Source organism: Oncorhynchus masou, chromosome 1 (genome assembly GCF_036934945.1).
Source record: "Oncorhynchus masou masou isolate Uvic2021 chromosome 1, UVic_Omas_1.1, whole genome shotgun sequence".
Lineage (NCBI taxonomy): Eukaryota > Metazoa > Chordata > Actinopteri > Salmoniformes > Salmonidae > Oncorhynchus > Oncorhynchus masou.
In genome coordinates, this window is record NC_088212.1 from 38817031 (window position 1) to 38836524 (window position 19494).

At 42.3% G+C, this 19494-nt stretch overlaps 1 protein-coding gene across 2 annotated transcripts in view; it reads left to right on the top strand.

Moving 5' to 3' along the window:
- Positions 1-17258, top strand: part of zgc:110329 (uncharacterized protein LOC550500 homolog) — a 29577-nt gene extending 12319 nt beyond the window's left edge. The window contains exons 2-8 of one of the 2 annotated variants that reach the window (XM_064971148.1): positions 3494-3679; positions 4034-4108; positions 4324-4419; positions 8815-8931; positions 10501-10551; positions 11288-11404; positions 13309-17258. In XM_064971148.1, coding sequence (XP_064827220.1) covers positions 3494-3679; positions 4034-4108; positions 4324-4419; positions 8815-8931; positions 10501-10551; positions 11288-11404; positions 13309-13665 — 999 coding nt within the window. In that variant the 3' untranslated portion in view covers positions 13666-17258. The remainder of the gene's footprint in view (positions 1-3493; positions 3680-4033; positions 4109-4323; positions 4420-8814; positions 8932-10500; positions 10552-11287; positions 11405-13308) is intronic. The other variant, XM_064971153.1, reaches the window with a different exon arrangement.
- The last annotated feature ends 2236 nt before the right edge of the window (positions 17259-19494 follow it).

Genomic DNA, 19494 nt, shown 5'->3' on the forward strand with positions numbered 1-19494 from the left:
TTGGGTAGTGAGTAGTGACTCAGTGTTTAGGCATATGGTGACGTCTTTATACATTTATATGTGTGCCTGTGGGAAAATCGCCAATATCTGACTCACCGTAGACAACCTTTTGAGTGCCATTGAATAATTCCATTTTGTTGTGTGTGTTCTTATGTAGTTATTAACCTAGGTGTTTGTGCGCTGCCTGGAAAGTGTTGAGACTAGAATGTCTAGTATAGGCTAGTGCTCTCTGACACTTTGTTTGTTGTTGTCATATTTGAATTGCAAACCCTATCCTAGGCTAATGGATGAGTCAGCCAATTTTGATAGTGAGTATTTTACTCATCCATTTACTTTATCAGTTACATGTAACCATGCCCCTTCCATCCACCATTTTTTTGTGAATACTCGTCTTCCTGGAATCAATCAGTGGGTATAATGAATCCCTCTCTCTCTCTCTCTCTCTCACTCCATGACTCACTCCATGACTCTCCTTCTAACCTCAAAGGAAATTGCATTTGTTTTCATGTTCAATTTGCACACTCTTTTCTCTCTTTCTCTCACTCTCAAACTGTAATACCGCATTTCCACTGAGGATTTACCTCTGTGTTTTACCCAAAAGGCTCAGACTTTTCTGTTTCCATCTATGCAGGCCGGCACCCGTCTCACTTGGCCATGGCTCCGGCAGACCTACTCGAATGTGGAGACTATTCTCATTGACCAACATTTAAGGAGTGGCAGCCCGACGAGATTGCAATTGACATAATATGTACATAAACTTTTCAAATTATATTACATCCTTGCCTTACCTTTCATTGTGGCTGACAAGTGACATTCTTGCTCTGCAAATTGCAAGACCGTAACACAGCTAGCCAGCTAACTGTGCTAGCTAGTAACGTTAGCATATCAAAGATGAATATAAAATCTATAACCCCTCCAATATAAATTTAGAAATGTACATTTTTTTTTTTACTTATTGAAGTTGTTTTTTAAAACATAGTAGGCTTCATTCGAACATTACCTTTGAATGCAGGTGATAAGGAGCCAAGGCAAGGCACAGCCCATGTTACTTTTCAGCTGGCATTTACATAACAATGGCTAACTTGAACACCTTCTCACAAACCAAAGTCTTGAATGATGCGGAGGTTGTTGGTTCTGCTCACCACAAGTCTTTAGAGTCACTCTCCTGACGGAAACACAATGACACTAGACCTACTTTAACATAAAACACTGGCGGCCCACTGGTGTGGGGGTAAGTCTCAATGGAAAAAGCACCATCAGTGACTTCATTTGCGTTGGATTTTTATTTTACCTCCTTCTTTCCAGTCTTTCTTACTTCTCCTTTCTTCCTCTCACCTTCCTTTCAGCTCCCACTCTTCCGTGTTGAGATTTAGTGCCTTGGCTTGTGTTCCTCCCAGAGCTTCCCTGGCCCACAGCCAGCCATGCAGGGGCCCTCATAGTTAATTAATGCTGTTTCTTCCCCTTGTCTCTTCAATCTGTTTAATGTCATTTCACACACAGTTTTGCGGGAATCGGTATGACGTGCGTGCATAAGTGTGTGTGTGTGTGTAGGTTTTTTTGGGGGGGAAGGAGAGAGTCAGGCAACTAATCCTTTAAGAGTGTGTACCCTATTTGCATAGCTTCTTATCCGTCGGAGGTTTGGTCATCTTAGGATATTTGTCTCTCGGTCTCAGTGTGTAGCCTACTTTTCAGTCCACTTCGGCTACACTACAGTGGGAGAGAATAAATAAGAAAGGAACTAATGTTCTGCTGTAAGAGACTTGAATTAGGCCTATAGCTTTGAAAAAAGAGCCTTTAATACATTTTCCGATGTTGGGCAGGGTGGTGGTGGCTGTCAGTAGTGAATGGACTAAAGTAGGTAAAGAGCGAGGAGGCTTGCTCTCTTAGTACAGAGTGCCTTTCTCTGTAATTGAGAATCAATAGGTAGGCCTAGGTGGTGGCAATTGTTGGTTGTTTTTTGCGAGCGTTGCAGAAAGAATGAACTATCATTGAGTCAAAGCTTGTGTTCCGAATGGCACCCTATTCCCTATGTTGCCTTTTATAGTTCCTTTTAATTCACTATAAAGGGAATAGGGTGCCATTTGGGATGTTACCTGTGAACTAGCAGCCCACCCTGCCCAGGTTTTTAAAGCTCCCAAATGGCACTCTAGGAGCTAGTCAAGTGGGTTGTTTTATACTAACGAGGGTGATGTCGCAGCAAGACAGGAGCTAGGCCCACCATTTTCTGTTCTCTCCTGTCTCCGTCATCTTCTGTTCCCTATTTGCTAACTTTATTTTTGGGCCTCCGGGGGTGAGTAGGAGCACTAGGGTCTTTAGGCTCTGGTCAAAAGTAGTGCACTATTGGGAATAGGGTACCATTTGGAGCTCATTGATGCTCTTTTAAAGATGTCCTTGTTATTTGAAATCGGCTATGGGTTTATAATCCAATCCACGGTAGCTTTGAACATAACAGTTGGTGCTGAGCAATTGGTGCTTTTTGTGGTTGGTTTTATTTTTTACATTAAATGCTCTATGCAGTATGTGGGTTTAATTATGTAACAACAGAATAAAACAATGAATAAATGTCCCATGAAGGTAGTGACTACCCATTACTGCATATCACTTATTAACCATCATTTATTTACATTACTTTAATAAAATGTGTTTTATTTGAGGACATTTGTATTTAATTCCAAGTCCTCATCTCTATGCTATGCTGTCGGACAAAAATCAGCATTTTTGTAGTTCTTCAAAAGTAAATAAGGCATACTTTTATGACTGCTGAATACCAACTATCAATCACTTTGATCATGTATTTTCAGGTAGGGATACCTCTCGAAGAAACCGCTGTCCATCCCTCTCGATCGTGCGTTCTCTATTCTTTTTGTGTCGTGTCTGCTCCACACAGAACGGACAAGTAGACAGACGCACGATGGATTATAAACTATTTAGAATATTTGCCTGTTGAAAACGCGCTATGACATCGCCCAGTTCGGGCGTGATAGGATTTATCTCTACAGAAACTGCACATCCAGCTCACAGGGAAAACAACAAATAAATGGCATTCAAATAATTGAACTGACGTTGGTCAAACATTTGTTTAAAAAATTTAAATTAAGACATTTTGGTTAATCGCTCAGCAATAATGGCAAAAGCATTTAATGTTCCTCGCTTGGTTAGGCTATGCTCTCTATGCACGCTGCTGTCATAAAATCCTGTTATTTGCAGTGATGCTAATTCATAAAGATGGCACTCTGCAGCGTTCTGACCTTCTCACCCCAACCCGCTCTCCCTCTCTCCAATCTCCTTTCTCTCCCCTGCTGCCCTCTCTCCTCCCTATCTCTCTCCGTCTTCCTCCTTTCTCCCTGCCTTACCCCTCTTCTCTTACGACTCCCATCTCACTGGTCTCGCCGCTTCTACCCCCACCCACCTTCTCTCCCTCTCTCTTCCTTCCCCTCTTGCCCTGCCCCTCCACTCTCTCCCTGCCTCCCCTACCCCCTCTCCCCTCCTACAGCTCCTGGGCCTGTGTGTGCTGTGCGTGGGGGTGTACGCGGAGGTGGAGCGGCAGAATAACCGTACCCTGGAGGGGGTGTTCCTAGCCCCCGCTGTGGTGCTCATCCTGCTGGGCCTGGTGATGTTCACCGTCTCCCTGGTGGGCATGGTGGGCTCCCTCAGGGACAACAAGACCCTGCTACACATGGTGAGAGCGGGGAGGGATGGAGCGGTGGGGAGGAGAGAAAGGGAGGGAGGAGAAAGGAGATCCTGCTACACATGGTTAGAGAGGAGAGTGGGAGGAGGAATGGATGAGAGCGGGAGGAAAGGAGGGAGGGGAAAGGTATGTAGGCGGAAGCACATGGTGAGATTAAAGGGATTGGGATGGAGGGGTCGATGAGAGAGGGAGGTCATGGAGAAGTGTAGGTAACCCCCCCCCTTCAAAGGGCTTTATTGACATGGGAAACATATGTTTACATTGCCAAAGAAAATGGAATAGACAATAACCTAAAGGGAAATAATCAAGGGAAATTAACATCTTTTTCTCTCTCCTCTCCACCAGTTCTTGTGTGTTCTGTGTGTCCTACTGTTCCTGCAAGTTGTGGCTCTCATCATTGCACTCATCTTTGAGAAGAAGGCCAGTTCTCTAATTTCTGGCACCTACACACATGCATGCACGCACATGTCATCTTTATCATGTTCACATGGTACAGCAGTGTCCCCTCTGGCATAGCCTCCAGCCACAAAAATATCACATCACAGCAGCATTCAATGTGATGGATGATGACTTCCATCGCTCATCATCCCCACCCCTCTCTCTTTACTCTTCCTCCTCTCTCGTTCTCCCTGTAGACATCAGCCTTGTTCCAAAGCAGCATACGAGAGGGAATTAAACACTATTACGATGATCTGGACTTCAAAAACATCTTGGACTTTGTGCAACAGAAGGTAAGGGAGGACTCGCAACAGACAGGATATAGTGATGTAGGTCTGGGTGTGTGTTTGTGTTGTAGGATACACTGAGATGGATAGAGTATGATTGATTGAAAAAACAACAGACTGAACCCTGTCATTATTAAATCCTCCCCCACTACACACACACACTAGCCTTTTGAGAGGTTGGCTAATTTTGGAATTTTATCTCTGCCATTCATCCTGCTTAATTAATTAACCAGACCACACATATATATTTATTTATTTAACCTTTATTTAACTAGGCAACTAGACATAATAAGCCTCACTGCTGTAGGCATTCAATCCTTTCATTGGCCAACCATTGTTCACACCTCTCAAAGCTTTAATTTCCACCTGTGTAACAAATGGCGCACACTATTCTCTACACAGTCTGCTACTTTCGACAGAGCCATATGATTCCTGGTCAAAAGTAGTGCTCTATATAGGGAATAGGGTGTCATTTGGGAAACAGCTGTTGTCATTTGCACACCTACTAGAGTGCCTCTATCTCGATCAGCAGTGGAGTACAAAGCTTTTGAGCCCCACAAAGAGAACCAAAACAATAACAAGCTGCTGCTGCCACTATAATACCAAAAGATACCAAAAGCGTTGACCTGCTGTCGTGTCTCTACTTTTCTCTCTACGCTGATATCAACATGCTAGGTTATCCATCTGATTTCCTACAGCCTGCACGAGTTTAAAGTGTAGTCTTTATTTGAGTGTCAAAAGTCCCGGTTTACTTGGGGCCCTCGCTCCCTATCTGGCAATCTCGATATCGATTTGCTGGGGGAAATGGGTTGTGAGATTAAAGTCAATGAATGAAGCCAGCCCTGCTCTGGGTTGAAAGGATAAAGATTGGGTGCTTTCCAAATGGCTATTATCTGCAGTTGAAGTCAGATGTTTACATACACTTAGGTTGGAGTCATTAACACTAGTTTTTAAACCACTTCACAAATTTCTTGTTAACAAACTATATGGTTTTGGCAAGTCGGTTAGGACATCTACTTTGTGCATGACACAAGTCATTTTCCCAACAATTATTTCACTTATAATTCACTCTATAACAATTCCAGTGGGTTAGAAGTTTACATACACTAAGTTGTCTGTGCTTTTAAACAGCTTGGAAAATTCCAGAAAATTGTGTCATGGCTTCAGAAGCTTCTGATAGGCTAATTGACATAATTTGAGTCAATTGGAGGTGTTCCTGTGGATGTATTTCAAGGCATACCTTCAAACTCAGTGCTTCTTTGCTTGACATCATAGGAAAATCAAAAGAAATCGGCTGAGACCTCAGAAAAAATATTGTAGCCCTCCACAAGTCTGGTTCATCCTTGGGCGCAATTTCCAAATGCCTGAAGGTACCACGTTCTTCTGTACAAACAATAGTACGCAAGTATAAACACCATGTGACCACGCAGCCGTCATACCGCTCAGGAAGGAGATGCATTCTGTCTCCTAGAGATGAACGTACTATGGTGCGAAAAGTGCAAATCAATCCCAGAACAATGGCAAAAGACCTTGTGAAGATGCTGGAGGAAACGGGTACAAAAGTATCGATATCCACAGTAAAAAAGTCCTATATCGACATAACCTGAAATGCCACACAGCAAGGAAGAAGCCACTGCACCAAAACCGCCTTAAAAAAGCCAGACTACGGTTTGCAACTGCACATGCGTACTTTTTGGAAATGTCCTCTGGTCTGATAAGAAAGGGGAGGCTTGCAAGCCGAAGAACACCATCCCAACCGTGAAGCATGGGGGTGGCAGCATCATGTTGTGGGGTGCTTTGCTGCTGGAGGGACTTATGCAATTCACAAAATAGATGGCATCATGAAGTGGGAAAAGTATATGGATATATTGAAGCAACTTCTCAAGACATCAGTCAGGAAGTTAAAGCTTGGTCGCAAATGGGTCTTCCAAATGGACAATGACCACAAGCATACAGTGCCTTGCGAAAGTATTCGGCCCCCTTGAACTTTGCGACCTTTTGCCACATTTCAGGCTTCAAACATAAAGATATAAAACTGTATTTTTTTTGTGAAGAATCAACAACAAGTGGGACACAATCATGAAGTGGAACGACATTTATTGGATATTTCAAACTTTTTTAACAAATCAAAAACTGACAAATTGGGCGTGCAAAATTATTCAGCCCCCTTAAGTTAATACTTTGTAGTGCCACCTTTTGCTGCGATTACAGCTGTAAGTCGCTTGGGGTATGTCTCTATCAGTTTTGCACATCGAGAGACTGAATTTTTTTCCCATTCCTCCTTGCAAAACAGCTCGAGCTCAGTGAGGTTGGATGGAGAGCATTTGTGAACAGCAGTTTTCAGTTCCTTCCACAGATTCTCGATTGGATTCAGGTCTGGACTTTGACTTGGCCATTCTAACACCTGGATATGTTTATTTTTGAACCATTCCATTGTAGATTTTGCTTTATGTTTTGGATCATTGTCTTGTTGGAAGACAAATCTCCGTCCCAGTCTCAGGTCTTTTGCAGACTCCATCAGGTTCTTCCAGAATGGTCCTGTATTTGGCTCCATCCATCTTCCCATCAATTTTAACCATCTTCCCTGTCCCTGCTGAAGAAAAGCAGGCCCAAACCATGATGCTGCCACCACCATGTTTGACAGTGGGGATGGTGTGGTCAGGGTGATGAGCTGTGTTGCTTTTACGCCAAACACAACGTTTTGCATTGTTGCCAAAAGGTTTTAATTTTGGTTTCATCTGACCAGAGCACCTTCTTCCACATGTTTGGTGTGTCTCCCAGGTGGCTTGTGGCAAACTTTAAACAACACTTTTTATGGATATCTTTAAGAAATGGCTTTCTTCTTGCCACTCTTCCATAAAGGCCAGATTTGTGCAATATACGACTGATTGTTGTCCTATGGACAGAGTCTCCCACCTCAGCTGTAGATCTCTGCAGTTCATCCAGAGTGATCATGGGCCTCTTGGCTGCATCTCTGATCAGTCTTCTCCTTGTATGAGCTGAAAGTTTAGAGGGACGGCCAGGTCTTGGTAGATTTGCAGTGGTCTGATACTCCTTCCATTTCAATATTATCGCTTGCACAATGCTCCTTGGATGTTTAAAGCTTGGGAAATCTTTTTGTATCCAAATCCGGCTTTAAACTTCTTCACAACAGTATCTCGGACCTGCCTGGTGTTTTCCTTGTTCTTCATGATGCTCTCTGCGCTTTTAACGGACCTCTGAGACTATCACAGTGCAGGTGCATTTATACGGAGACTTGATTACACACAGGTGGATTGTATTTATCATCATTAGTCATTTAGGTCAACATTGGATCATTCAGAGATCCTCACTGAACTTCTGGAGAGAGTTTGCTGCACTGAAAGGAAAGGGGCTGAATAATTTTGCACGCCCAATTTGTCAGTTTTTGATTTGTTAAAAAAGTTTGAAATATCCAATAAATGTCGTTCCACTTCATGGTTGTGTCCCACTTGTTGTTGATTCTTTACAAAAAAATACAGTTTTATATCTTCATGTTTGAAGCCTGAAATGTGGCAAAAGGTCGCAAAGTTCAAGGGGGCCGAATACCTTCGCAAGGCACTGTACTTCCAAAGTTGTGGCAAAATGGCTTAAGGACAACAAAATCAAGGTATTGGAGTGGCCTTCACAAAGCCCTGACCTCAATCCTTTAGAAAAGGTATGGGCAGAACTGAAAAAGCGTGTGCGAGCAAGGAGGCCGACAAACCTGACTCGGCTCCACCAGCTCTGCCAGGAGGAATGGGCCAAAATTCACCCAATTTATTGTGGGAAGCTTGTGGAATGATACCCAAAATGTTTGACCCATGTTAAACAATTTAAAGGCAATGCTATCAAATACAAATTGAGTGTATGTAAACGTCTGACCCACTGGGAATGTGATGAAAGAAATAAAAGCTGAAATAAATAATTCTCTCTTCTCGTATTCTGAAATTTCACATTCATAAAATAAAGTGGTGATCCTAACTGACAGGGAATATTTACTAGGATTAAATGTCAAGGAGTTGTGAAAAATTGAGTTTTAATGTATTTGACCTAGGTGTATGTAAACTTCCGACTTCAACTGTATGTGTGTGTTGTGTGAGTTAACTTATGACTTCAACTGTCTATAATCTATAAAATACCCTGTTAGGCTCTGGTCTAAAGTAGTGCACCATAGAGGGAATAGGGTGCCATTTGGTACCGAGGCAGAGTAGAAAATGTCCTCAGGGCTCCAGTCCAAGGTGACAGGGAGGTTCTGACCTGAGCAGGGAAGCAGTCACTCACTGGGGTTGTCCCCCCCCCTTACTTCATTAAGATGCCTGTGTTTGGTGCTGTTTCTCTCCCTCTCTCTCCCCTCGTTCTCTCTCTGTTTCTCTCTTTTTCTCTGTTTCTTTTCCTCTCTAGTTCTCTTGTTGTGGTGGGGATGAGTACAAGGACTGGGGTGTCAATCAATACCATTTCTGCAATGGCACCGGGCCGCTGGCCTGTGGCGTTCCTTATACATGTTGTGTCCGCCACAAGGTGAATGCTGACGTCGTCCACAGACACACACACACACACACACACACACTCACACTCACACTCACACTCACACTCACACTCACACTCACACACACACACACACACGCACTCACAGTAGATTTTTTTAAACATCCGCTGGCAACATTCTCCAGCTCCTCTGCCTGTCACCTGTTATCTAGACAGTGACGTGTGTGTGTGTGTGTGTGTGTGTGTGTGTGTGTCAGGTAGGAACTGATAACACACTGAGAGGAGCCTGGTCAATACATTTGATTATTATTTTTATTTCATTTAACCAGGCAAGTCAGTCAAGAACAAATGGTTATTTACAATGACGGCCTACACTGGCCAAACCCGGACGACGCTGGGCCAATTGTGCGCTGCCCTATGGGACTCCCAATCACGGCCGGTTGTGATATAGCCTTGATTCAAACCAGTGTGTCTGTAGTGACGCTTCAAGCACTGAGATGCAGTGCCTTAGACCGCTGCGCCACTCGGTAGCCCACATAAACCTTAGCCAATATTATACCTGCCCTCCCTATCAGCTGCTCACATGTCTCTGTGGATCTCATTTAGCGCTCCTCCAGACCCACACACAGACCCACTGAGCACACTGAGCCTTGCAGAGGTAGAGAAGCATCAGTGGCCTTTAGCAATAAGGGATCCTCATTTATTTTAAACAAAGATCAGTTCTTGGAAACTGAAGTCTCTAAACCCCAAAGCAATATTCTACTCTTCCCATTTAATCATATACTAAGGCAATGTTATTTGTAAAGCTGATCTTCACACACAGATGAAATGGGAGGGTGAATGTCATTCTACCACATGGAATCAGAAACCCATCAGGGAGACCTTTCCTTGTGCTTCGATGAGGAAGCTAACCAGCCCTACTGTTCATCTTTGGGATTTTACGTGCACAGGTCAGGTATTGTGAGAGCGAAATTGAGAGACAAAGCCATACAGCCCTCGAGTCATGAGTTGAGTGAGTGACTGGAGGGATCCATGTTCTGCTCTCAGTACAGCCCCTCTCTACCTGCCTCTCATTCCCGGCCTCATGCTGCATTACTAGGCAATTAACGCTGGTTGAATTGGTTACAGTGAAATGTGTGGAGTCACTCAGGCACAGGAAGAGACCCCGAGACCTCGGCGTCAGTTGAGGGAGTGGGAGATAATTAAATCCATTTACTGAACTCATGATTCATTTTCTCTCTCCCTGTCTAACTCACCCTCTCGCTATCTCTCTCTTGTTCCTTTATCACTTCATCTTTTTCTCTCTCTCTCTCTCTCTCTCTCGTCTGTTTGTCTTTCTTCTCTCTCTTCTTTGCCTCTTCCTCTGGTCTGTACCCCCACAGGGTAACTCCAAAGCACCACAGTTATAAACTGATTAAGGAATGTCCAGCTCTCTGCCATGTGCTCCACAACATGTGTCTGTCGGTGTCCGACGTGCATGAATGTACTTTTTAACAACAAGCATACTTACTTGACTTCAAAAAAACAAAAACAAATAATTGTTAGTTATTTGCACATGACTCATCTTCATAATCATACTCTCTCCCTGTCTCGTTTTCCCAGGTGGGAGAGGTTGTCAACACTCTTTGTGGTTACAAGACTCTCAGCCAGCAGGTAAGGGGAAGATAAGTGGTTATATCCCAGTCCTAATAGGCTGTGAAATCTTTAACCGCCCCCCTCCATTTCCCCTCACTGTGCTGCTTGTTTGTTGGCCTTCATTAGCCTGTGGAGCTTGTCATTCTGCACAGAGACCGAAGCTATGTTTCAAATGGCACCATATTCCCTATAAAGTGCACTACTTTTGACCAGGGTCCGCATAGGTAGTGCACTATATCGGGTGCCATTTGGGACGCATCCGAAGATGGCAACAGGGAAAAGAGCAGCAACAGGAGAATTTTTATTTTTATGGCCCCAAAATGGTTGTTCTCTCTAGCTGCAGTATGCGGCAAATAAGGTAATTGGGTATCACTGTATTGTGCCTGCTGGTAGTGGCTGGTGGTGTTGTGATATTGATTCAGCTGTCTCTGTTTTCTGTCCTTGAGCCATATTGTCTTTGATACCGTATATTGGAAAATCACCGTTTTTTTGGGAGTAGTTGAACATTATTTTTTTATTTTTTTAAAGGCACGCTATTAGATTGTCGTAGTAGAATATATTTTTCTGCTGTTTTTCTATCGTTCATGTTAGCATTGTAGTGACTCATCATTGTGAAATGACTGTCTTGTTTTTGCCTTAACGCCATGCCTACAAACTGAATTACTCTCATGCATTTAATTTAGTCTCTCTCTCTTCCTCTGTCTTCTCCTCCCTCTCTCCTTCATTCTGCCTGTTTGCTTGCTTTCTCTGTCAGCGTGAGGTCCTAGATGAGGTGATTCATGTGCGAGGCTGTATCCATGCTGTCAACCTGTGGATGGGCGACAACGTGGGAGCAACTATTGGGCTCTGCTGTGCCTTAGGTCTGCCACAGGTCAGTCACAGACTCACACACTCGCTTGCACCAGGTGAGAGCGTGCGTGTGTATTTATTCACTCAGTCTTTCCATGCCCGGGAGGTTTCTCCTAGCACATTTGCATTTTGATTGCCTCCTAACCAGTTTTTGTCAGTCTGCCCACCACTTCATTATATTGTGTCTGCCTCACACACAGAACTAAACCATTGCTGTGTTCCAAATGGCATACTATCCCCAATATAGCACACTACTTTTGAGCAGGGCCCTATAGGGGGGCGTCAGGTAGCCTAGTGGCTAGAGCGTTGGACTAGTAACCGAGAGGTTGCAAGATCGAATTCTCGAGCTGTGTATGCCTCTGCAACTTTTATGGTGTCAGGTACATGCAAGCACGAACATGACAGTGCATTATATTTAAATACATAGTTACATGGTCTAAACTGGTTTCTATGCGGTGGTCTTGAATATCCAGCTGGAATATTTTCCCCTGGCTGTGGTTACCAGTCTCTATGGGCCCTGGTCAAAACTATATAGGGAATAAGGGTGTCAGAGTTCGATCCCCAGCCGAGTGATATTCAAAGACTGTAAAAATGGGACCCAATGCGTCTCTGCTTGGCACTGTTCCTAGGCCATCATTGAAAATAATAATTTGTTCTTAACTGACTTGCCAAGTTAAATAACGGTAAAATACATGTTTAAAAAAAAAAATAGGGAATAGGGTGCCATTTGGAACACGAACAATGTGATTTGAATGGTGTCTGCAGAAAGCACTCCCCCCCCCAAAGAGCTGTAAATTTGGGCTTAGCTAGGCAACCCTCTCCCTCTGTTGGCAACATGGCCTAGCCTACATGTACTGTAGCTTAGCCAGTTTACACTGCATGATATTGTCTCTGTAACATTTAACGCTTTCATAACCAACAAGGGGCTGGATGATTTTTATTGTGTTATAAACTCCATTTGAATAAATCAGAGTTTGTTGTTTACTATTATCCATTCACTTAGTTTTTAGTTCTAGTTTAGAGCGTTTGTCTGTCTGCCTCTCACTACTTCTGTCTCCCCCACCCTATCAGCCTCTCTTTACTCTTATCCTTGCTCTCCTGTGCTGTGTCAATTTTGCAGCCAGACTTCTATGCGAGCCCCCTTGGAGATGTGTAATTACACCACATACGGATTCTGCAGCAGCTGCACTATTATAAAATGTGCCTATTCTTTGGGGATGAGGTGCAATCCAGACAGTCCAGTCCAGTAGCAGACGGACTGAAAAGGAAACTGAGGGTTCTTTATCAGGCAAGCTCAGTTGGGAACTAGTTAATTTCAAAGCACTGGGGGAGTGGACAGCTGCACACTCAAGTTGGCTTGCCCAGGCATTAACCACCTTGGGACCAAAGTAAGATATTACTTAATTGAAAAGTTGGATATGTGTATGCCTCTGCAACTTTTATGGTGTCAGGTACATGCAAGCACATTAAACATGAACATGACAGTGCATTATATTTAAATACATACTTACATGGTCTAAACTGTTTTCTATGCGGTGGTCCTTGAATATCCAGCTGGAATATTTTCACCTGGCTGTGGGTACCAGTCTCTAAGGGCCCTGGTCAAAACTATATAGGGAATAAGGGTGTCAGGTTCGATCCCCAGCCGAGTGATATTAAAGACTGTAAAAATGGGACCCAATGCGTCTCTGCTTGGCACAGCATTATGGAGACAGATTAGCGGTAAGGCCCTGCAATGGCGTCCTGTCCAGGAGGTGAACTTGTACATCAAACTGACTCACGCTACAGAACCAGGAGATGGGCTCCTGCAAGGCTACTTACATCTGTGCTGTGTTCCCTGCCTCTCTCTCCAGCCTGCTGAGCTGTCTGTACTAGTCCCAGTGTCAGAGTAAATGTAACGGGTCTCTCTGCTGTGTGTCTCTCCAGCTGATGGGCATTGTGCTGAGCTGTATGTTCTGGAACCTGCTGGTGGAGATGAATGAGTCCATGGACATGGTGGACTTCAAGATCCTCAAGAGAGCTGGCTTTGAGTACAGCGAGCTGGACCTGGCTGGTGCCGGCTGCTGCCTGTGTCTGCCCAGAGATGGAGGCTACCTCCCCCTGCCAGCTTTAGACCCCATCTTGTCTGACCCTGACCTTAAGCCCATCCCCATCCGAGTCCAGCGACCCCTGCCCGTCCAGGTCCATAGGCCCCTGGCCCAATCCCTCCAAGACCTCAAGCTATCTGGGCTTAGACTGGACGAGGTAGACATTGGGCGGAAGCAGAAAAGAAGGGAATATTAATTTTTTAAATTATTTTTTAATTTAATGTATTTTTTGGTCTGGTTTTGGTCTCTGTGTTTGTTGAAGGACAGGTTAGACCTGTTGCACTATTTGGTGGTCAAACCAATCAATGGTCATTAACTGACATGATCGCAGGTTATAATGGCCACGTTCCTAGCTGGCTACATTGCATACGCATTCCAGATCTCAATGCCTGGATAGGTGTTTAACATATCTGCTAACCACATGATATGATATAGCAATCTGATGCCTGACTGCGCAGTTGATGACGTGGCACACATCCATTGGTTGATGCAATGCATGCAGTTGGCCTGGAACCCGACCAGAGGTTTGGCACTTTGGAAAGGCATTATTGGAGCCATTGTTATCCTGTTTAAAAAAATAATTGTTAGTCTTTCAAAGAACAATATGCTGCAGTGGTTTTTAGACACTAATTTAACAGTTGTTTTTACCTTTTTCTAAATGGAGCTTTCAAATGGAGCTGCGGACTCTGCATTATTTTGACATTTCCTCAAATTTGTTGCAGGTATTTTATAAATCTTTTATTTTGAGCTGTGTCTCATGTGCTAAAGCATACCTCAGGCTGTATTCAAATGGCCCAATAGTCAGAAGACAATTCACATCATGTTTATTTACTATACCGACTTGACATTTTTTTGTTTGAGATGATCATTCTCGTCAGAGCAGAGGAATGGGAGTAGCCAATCTTATCTTGCTTTGAGTGCAATGTCTGTGAAGGATGTGTAGCCTGTTTCTTTTTTGTATGAACTCTTTGCTTCCATTTGTACCGGTTTGTACAGTGCCTTTGGGAAGTATTCAGAACCCTTGACCTTTTCCACAATTTTGTTAAACTACAGCCTTGTTCTAAATTATTATTTGATTTTTCTTTAATAATCCCTCAGCAATCTACACACAATACCCCATAATTACAAAGTGAAAACCCGTTTTTAGAAATGATTGCTCATTTATTTAAAATTAAAAACAGAAATACCTTATTTACACTACTGTTCAAAAGTTTGGGGTCACTTAGAAATGTCCTTGTTTTTGAAAGATTATTTTTTTTTGTCCATTAACATAAAATTGATCAGAAATACAGTGTAGACATTGTTAATGTTGTAAATGACTATTGTAGCTTGAAATTGCTGATTTAAAAATAAATGGAATATCTACATAAGCGTACAGAGGCCCATTATCAGCAACCCTCACTCCTGTGTTCCAATGGCATGTTGTGTTACCTAATCTGAGTTTATAATTTTAAAAGGTTAATTGATAATTAGAAAACCCTTTTGCAATTATGTTAGCACAGCTGAAAACTGTTGACCTGATTAAAGCAATAAAACAGGCCTTCTTCAGACTAGTTGAGTATCTGGAGCATCAGCGTTTGTCATTTTGAGAAACAGACACCTCATAAGTCCTCAACTGGCAGCTCCATTAAATAGTACCTGCAAAACACCAGTCTCAACATCAACAGTGAAGAGGCGACTCCCAGACACTGGCCTTCTAGGTAGAGTTGCAAAGAAGAAGCCATATCTCAGACCGGCCAATAAAAAGAAAAGATTAAGATGGGCAAAAGAACACAGACACTGGACAGAGGAACTCTGCCTAAAGGCCAGCATCCCAGAGTTGCCTCTTCACTGTTAACGTTGAGACTGGTGTTTTGCGGGTACTATTTAATGAAGCTGTCAGTTGAGGATTTGTGAGGCGTCTGTTTCTCAAACTAGACACTCTAATGTACTTCCACTTGTGCCTTCCACTCCTCTTTTTATCCTGGTTAGAGCCAGTTTGCTCTGTTCTGTGAAGGGAGTAGTACACAGCGTTGTATGAGATCTTCAGTTTCTTGGCAATTTCTCGCATGGAATAGCCTTCATTTCTCAGAACAAGAATAGACTAATGAGTTTCAGAAGAAAGTTATTTGTTGAACTTGGATTAGCTAACACAACGTGCCATTGGAACATAGGAGTGATGGTTGCTAATAATGGGCCTCTATGCCTATGAAGATATTCCATTGAAAAACAGTTGTTTCCAGCTACAATAATCATTTACAACATTAACAAATGTCTACACTGTATTTTTGAAAAATGTGATATTTTAATGGACAAAAATATGCTTTTATTTCAAAAACAAGGATATTTCTAAGTGACCCCAAACTTTTGAACGTTAGTGTACTTACGGTAAGTATTGAACCCCTTTGCTATGAGACTCAAAATTGAGCTCAGGTGCATCCTGTTTCCATTGATCATCCTTGAGATGTTTCTACGACTTGATTGGAGTCCACCTGTGGTAAATTCAATTGATTGGACATGATTTAGAAAGGCACACACCAGTCTATATAAGGTTCCACAGTTGGCAGTACATGTCAGAGCAAAAACCAAACCATGGGGTTAAAGGAATTGTCTGTAAAGCTCAGACAGGATTGTGTCGAGGCACAGATCTGGGGAAGGGTACCAAAACATTTCTGTAGCATTGAAGGTCCCCAAGAACACAGTGGCCTCCATCATTCTTAAATGAAACATGCTTGAAACCACCAAGTCTTCCTAAAGCTGGCTTCTCAGCCAAACTGAGCAATCAGGGGAGAAGGGCCTTGGTCAGGGCTCCAGAGTTCCTCTATGGAGATGGGAGAACCTTTCAGAGGGACAACCATCTCTGCAGCACTCCATCAATCAGGATTTTATGGTAGAGTGGCCAGACAGAAGCCACTCCTCAGTAAAACAAACATGACAGCCCGCTTGGAGTTTGCCAAAAGGCACCTGAAGGACTCTCAGACCATGAGAAACAAGATTCTCTGGTCTGATGAAACCAAGATTGAACACTTTGCCCTGAATGCCAAGAGTCGTGTCTGGAGGAAACCTGGCACCATCTCAACGGTGAAGGTTCACCTTCCAACAGGACAACGACCCTAAGCACACTGCCAAGACAACTCAGGAGTGGCTTCGGGACAAGTCTCTGAATGTCTTTGAGTGACCCAGCCAGTGCCCGGACGAACCCAATCCAACATCTCTGGAGAGACCTAAAAATAGCTGTGCTGCAATGCTCCCCATCTAACCTGACAGAGCTTGAGGACCTGTGGTAAAAAATGGGAGAAACTCCCAAAATGCAGGCTAAAAACCTGTTTTTGCTTTGTCATTATGGGGTATTGTGTGTAGATTGAGGGGGGGGGGGTTATTTAATCAATTTTAGAATAAGGCTGTAACGTAAGAAATTGCGGAAAATGTCAAGGGGTCTGAATACTTTTCGACGGCACTATATGTTTGTATGTATGAACTGCCTATTCAGGAACAAAGTGATAAGTGTGTGTGTGTGTGTGTGTGTGTGTGTGTTGTATTTTAATTAAGTTAAAAAGGAAACTGTTTACAGATCTTTTAGGGTCTCATCAGGGGTTTTCAATCTCTTCCATTTTTTTATATACTTAGCTTTTTTGAAACAAAACCAATGTTATAAGGGATACAACAAATCCAGTCCAAATTATATCAATCCATGTAAAGCTCGAATCTTTTTCATATCTAATCTGATTTATTGCGCTGTTTGAGCTTCATCTTAGCTCTGGCATTGGATAAACACTACTGTCATTGTCAATAAAGCTGTTTTGAATTTGATTTCTTTGCTCTGTCATCTATATTCTGCCTGTAAATGTTTTTTTTTTACAGGCATCTCCCATGTAAAGTGTGGCTGCTATGGGCTCTGATCAAAAGTAGTGTACTACTATATAGAGAATAGGGTGCCATTTCAGACACGGCCTGTCTAACGATGTTGTAATGGTCACACAGTTTATGTGGTGGATTTCCTGGGTGTGCTTGCCAAATGGCACCCTATTCCCTATATCGTGCAATACTTTTGACCAGGGCCCATATACGGTTGCTCTTCAAAAGTGGTCGAAATTTGGGGTTGGAAAAATATGCAAATGTGTATCCTATTTTTACAAAACTTTCAGTACACGTCTTCAAATGTGTCAAGTAGACATACATTTTATATAAATATATATATATATATATATATATATATATATATAATGTGAGTACCAGTCAAAAGTTTGGAATGGCATCAAACACCTGGAAACAATTTGTTTGATGTACTTGATACCATTCTAGTCATTACCACAAGCCCGTTATCCTCAATTAAGGTGCCACCAATCTCCTGTGGTTCATATACAGTACCAGTCAAAAGTTTGGACACCGACTGATTCAAGGGTTTTTCTTTATTTTTATTATTTTCTACATTGTAGAATGATAGTGAAGACATCAAAACTATGAAATAACACATATGGAATCATGTAGTAACCAAAAGAGTGTTAAACAAATCAAAATATATTTTCTATTTGAGATTCAACAAAGTAGCCACCCTTTGCCTTAATGACAGCTTTGCACACTCTTGGCATTCTCTCAACCAGCTTCATGAGATAGTCACCTGGAAAATACCATGTCCATATGGCAAGAACAGCTCAAATAAGCAAAGAGAAATGACAGTCCGTCATTACTTTTAAGACATTTTATTTTTATTTAAGCTTTATTTAACCAGGAAGGGTTTATTCAGATTTGATATCTCTTTTTCAAGAGCATCCTGGCCAAGATAGGCAGCACCAAGTCATTACACAATTACAGACAGACAACATGAAAAACTACAGGTAATCTAGTAAAAACCATAGAAATCTCAGGAGTGTAACAAAATCATAAAATAGCAAATCAAAAACATTGACAGGTCAAGGAATTGGCCTCAAAATCCTTCATCAATTACTTAAAAATACCAATCAGGACAAGTTATTCCAGTTTGAAAGTATTTTGTAAGATGCTCCAACCCGATGGCGCAGAGTACGTTAAAGCCCTTTTACCAAATTTTTGTTCTGACATTTGGAACAGTTAGCAGGATGAAGTCCTGCAAACGAAGAGAGTATCCACCACATTTCTGAAGTATAAAAATGCCAAAATAGTAGGTAGTAAATGGCTTTGTAAATAAAAGTATACTAGTGACTGAGCCTATGACTGATTAGAGAAAGCCAGCCAACCCTGGTATATAAAGTGCAGTGGTGCGTAAGGGTTTTGCAGTTTAAAATAAATCTCAATGTTCCATGGTAAAGGGTGTCAATTGACCTCAAACACTGAGTGGAAGCATTCATATATAAAACATCACCAAAGTCTAGTATAGGCATAAATGTAGCTGATACCAGCCTTCTTCTGGCTTCAAAAGCAAAACGGGCTTTATTCCTAAAATAAAATCCCAACTTCAGCTTCAATTTTTTTGTAAGTTGTTGAATATGCAATTTAAAATAGAGGCTGTCATCCATTAAAATTCAAAGATACTTATATGAGGTTACAGCCTTAATCTCATTGCCCTGACAGGTAGTAATATGTGAAAGTTTCAGAGGTGTATTTCTTGCTTCAGAAAACACCATTAGTTCAGTTTTGTCAGCATTGAGGATAAGCTTCAATTGACACAAGGTATGTTGAACAGTATAAAAAGCGGTTTGCAAGTTCTGGAAAGCTTTTGTGTGAGACGAGGCACAACAGTAAATAACAGTATCATTTAGCACATTTTTGTCTAAATTATTTATATAAATAGTGAATAAGAGGGGACCAAGTCAGGAGCCCTGGGGCATACCATTACAGACAGACAATTTAACAGACTTGAGCCCGTCAAATTGAGTGCACTGAGTTTTATTAGACAGATAGTTAGCAAACCATGCAACTACATGCTCCGAAAGACCTACGCTCGACAATCTCTGCCAAGTAAAGTACGATCAACTGTATCAAAAGCTTTAGAGAGCTCAATAAAAAGTGAGACACTGTGCTGTTTTTTGTCAAGGGCTTCAGTGATATAATTCAAAACCTTAATGGCTGC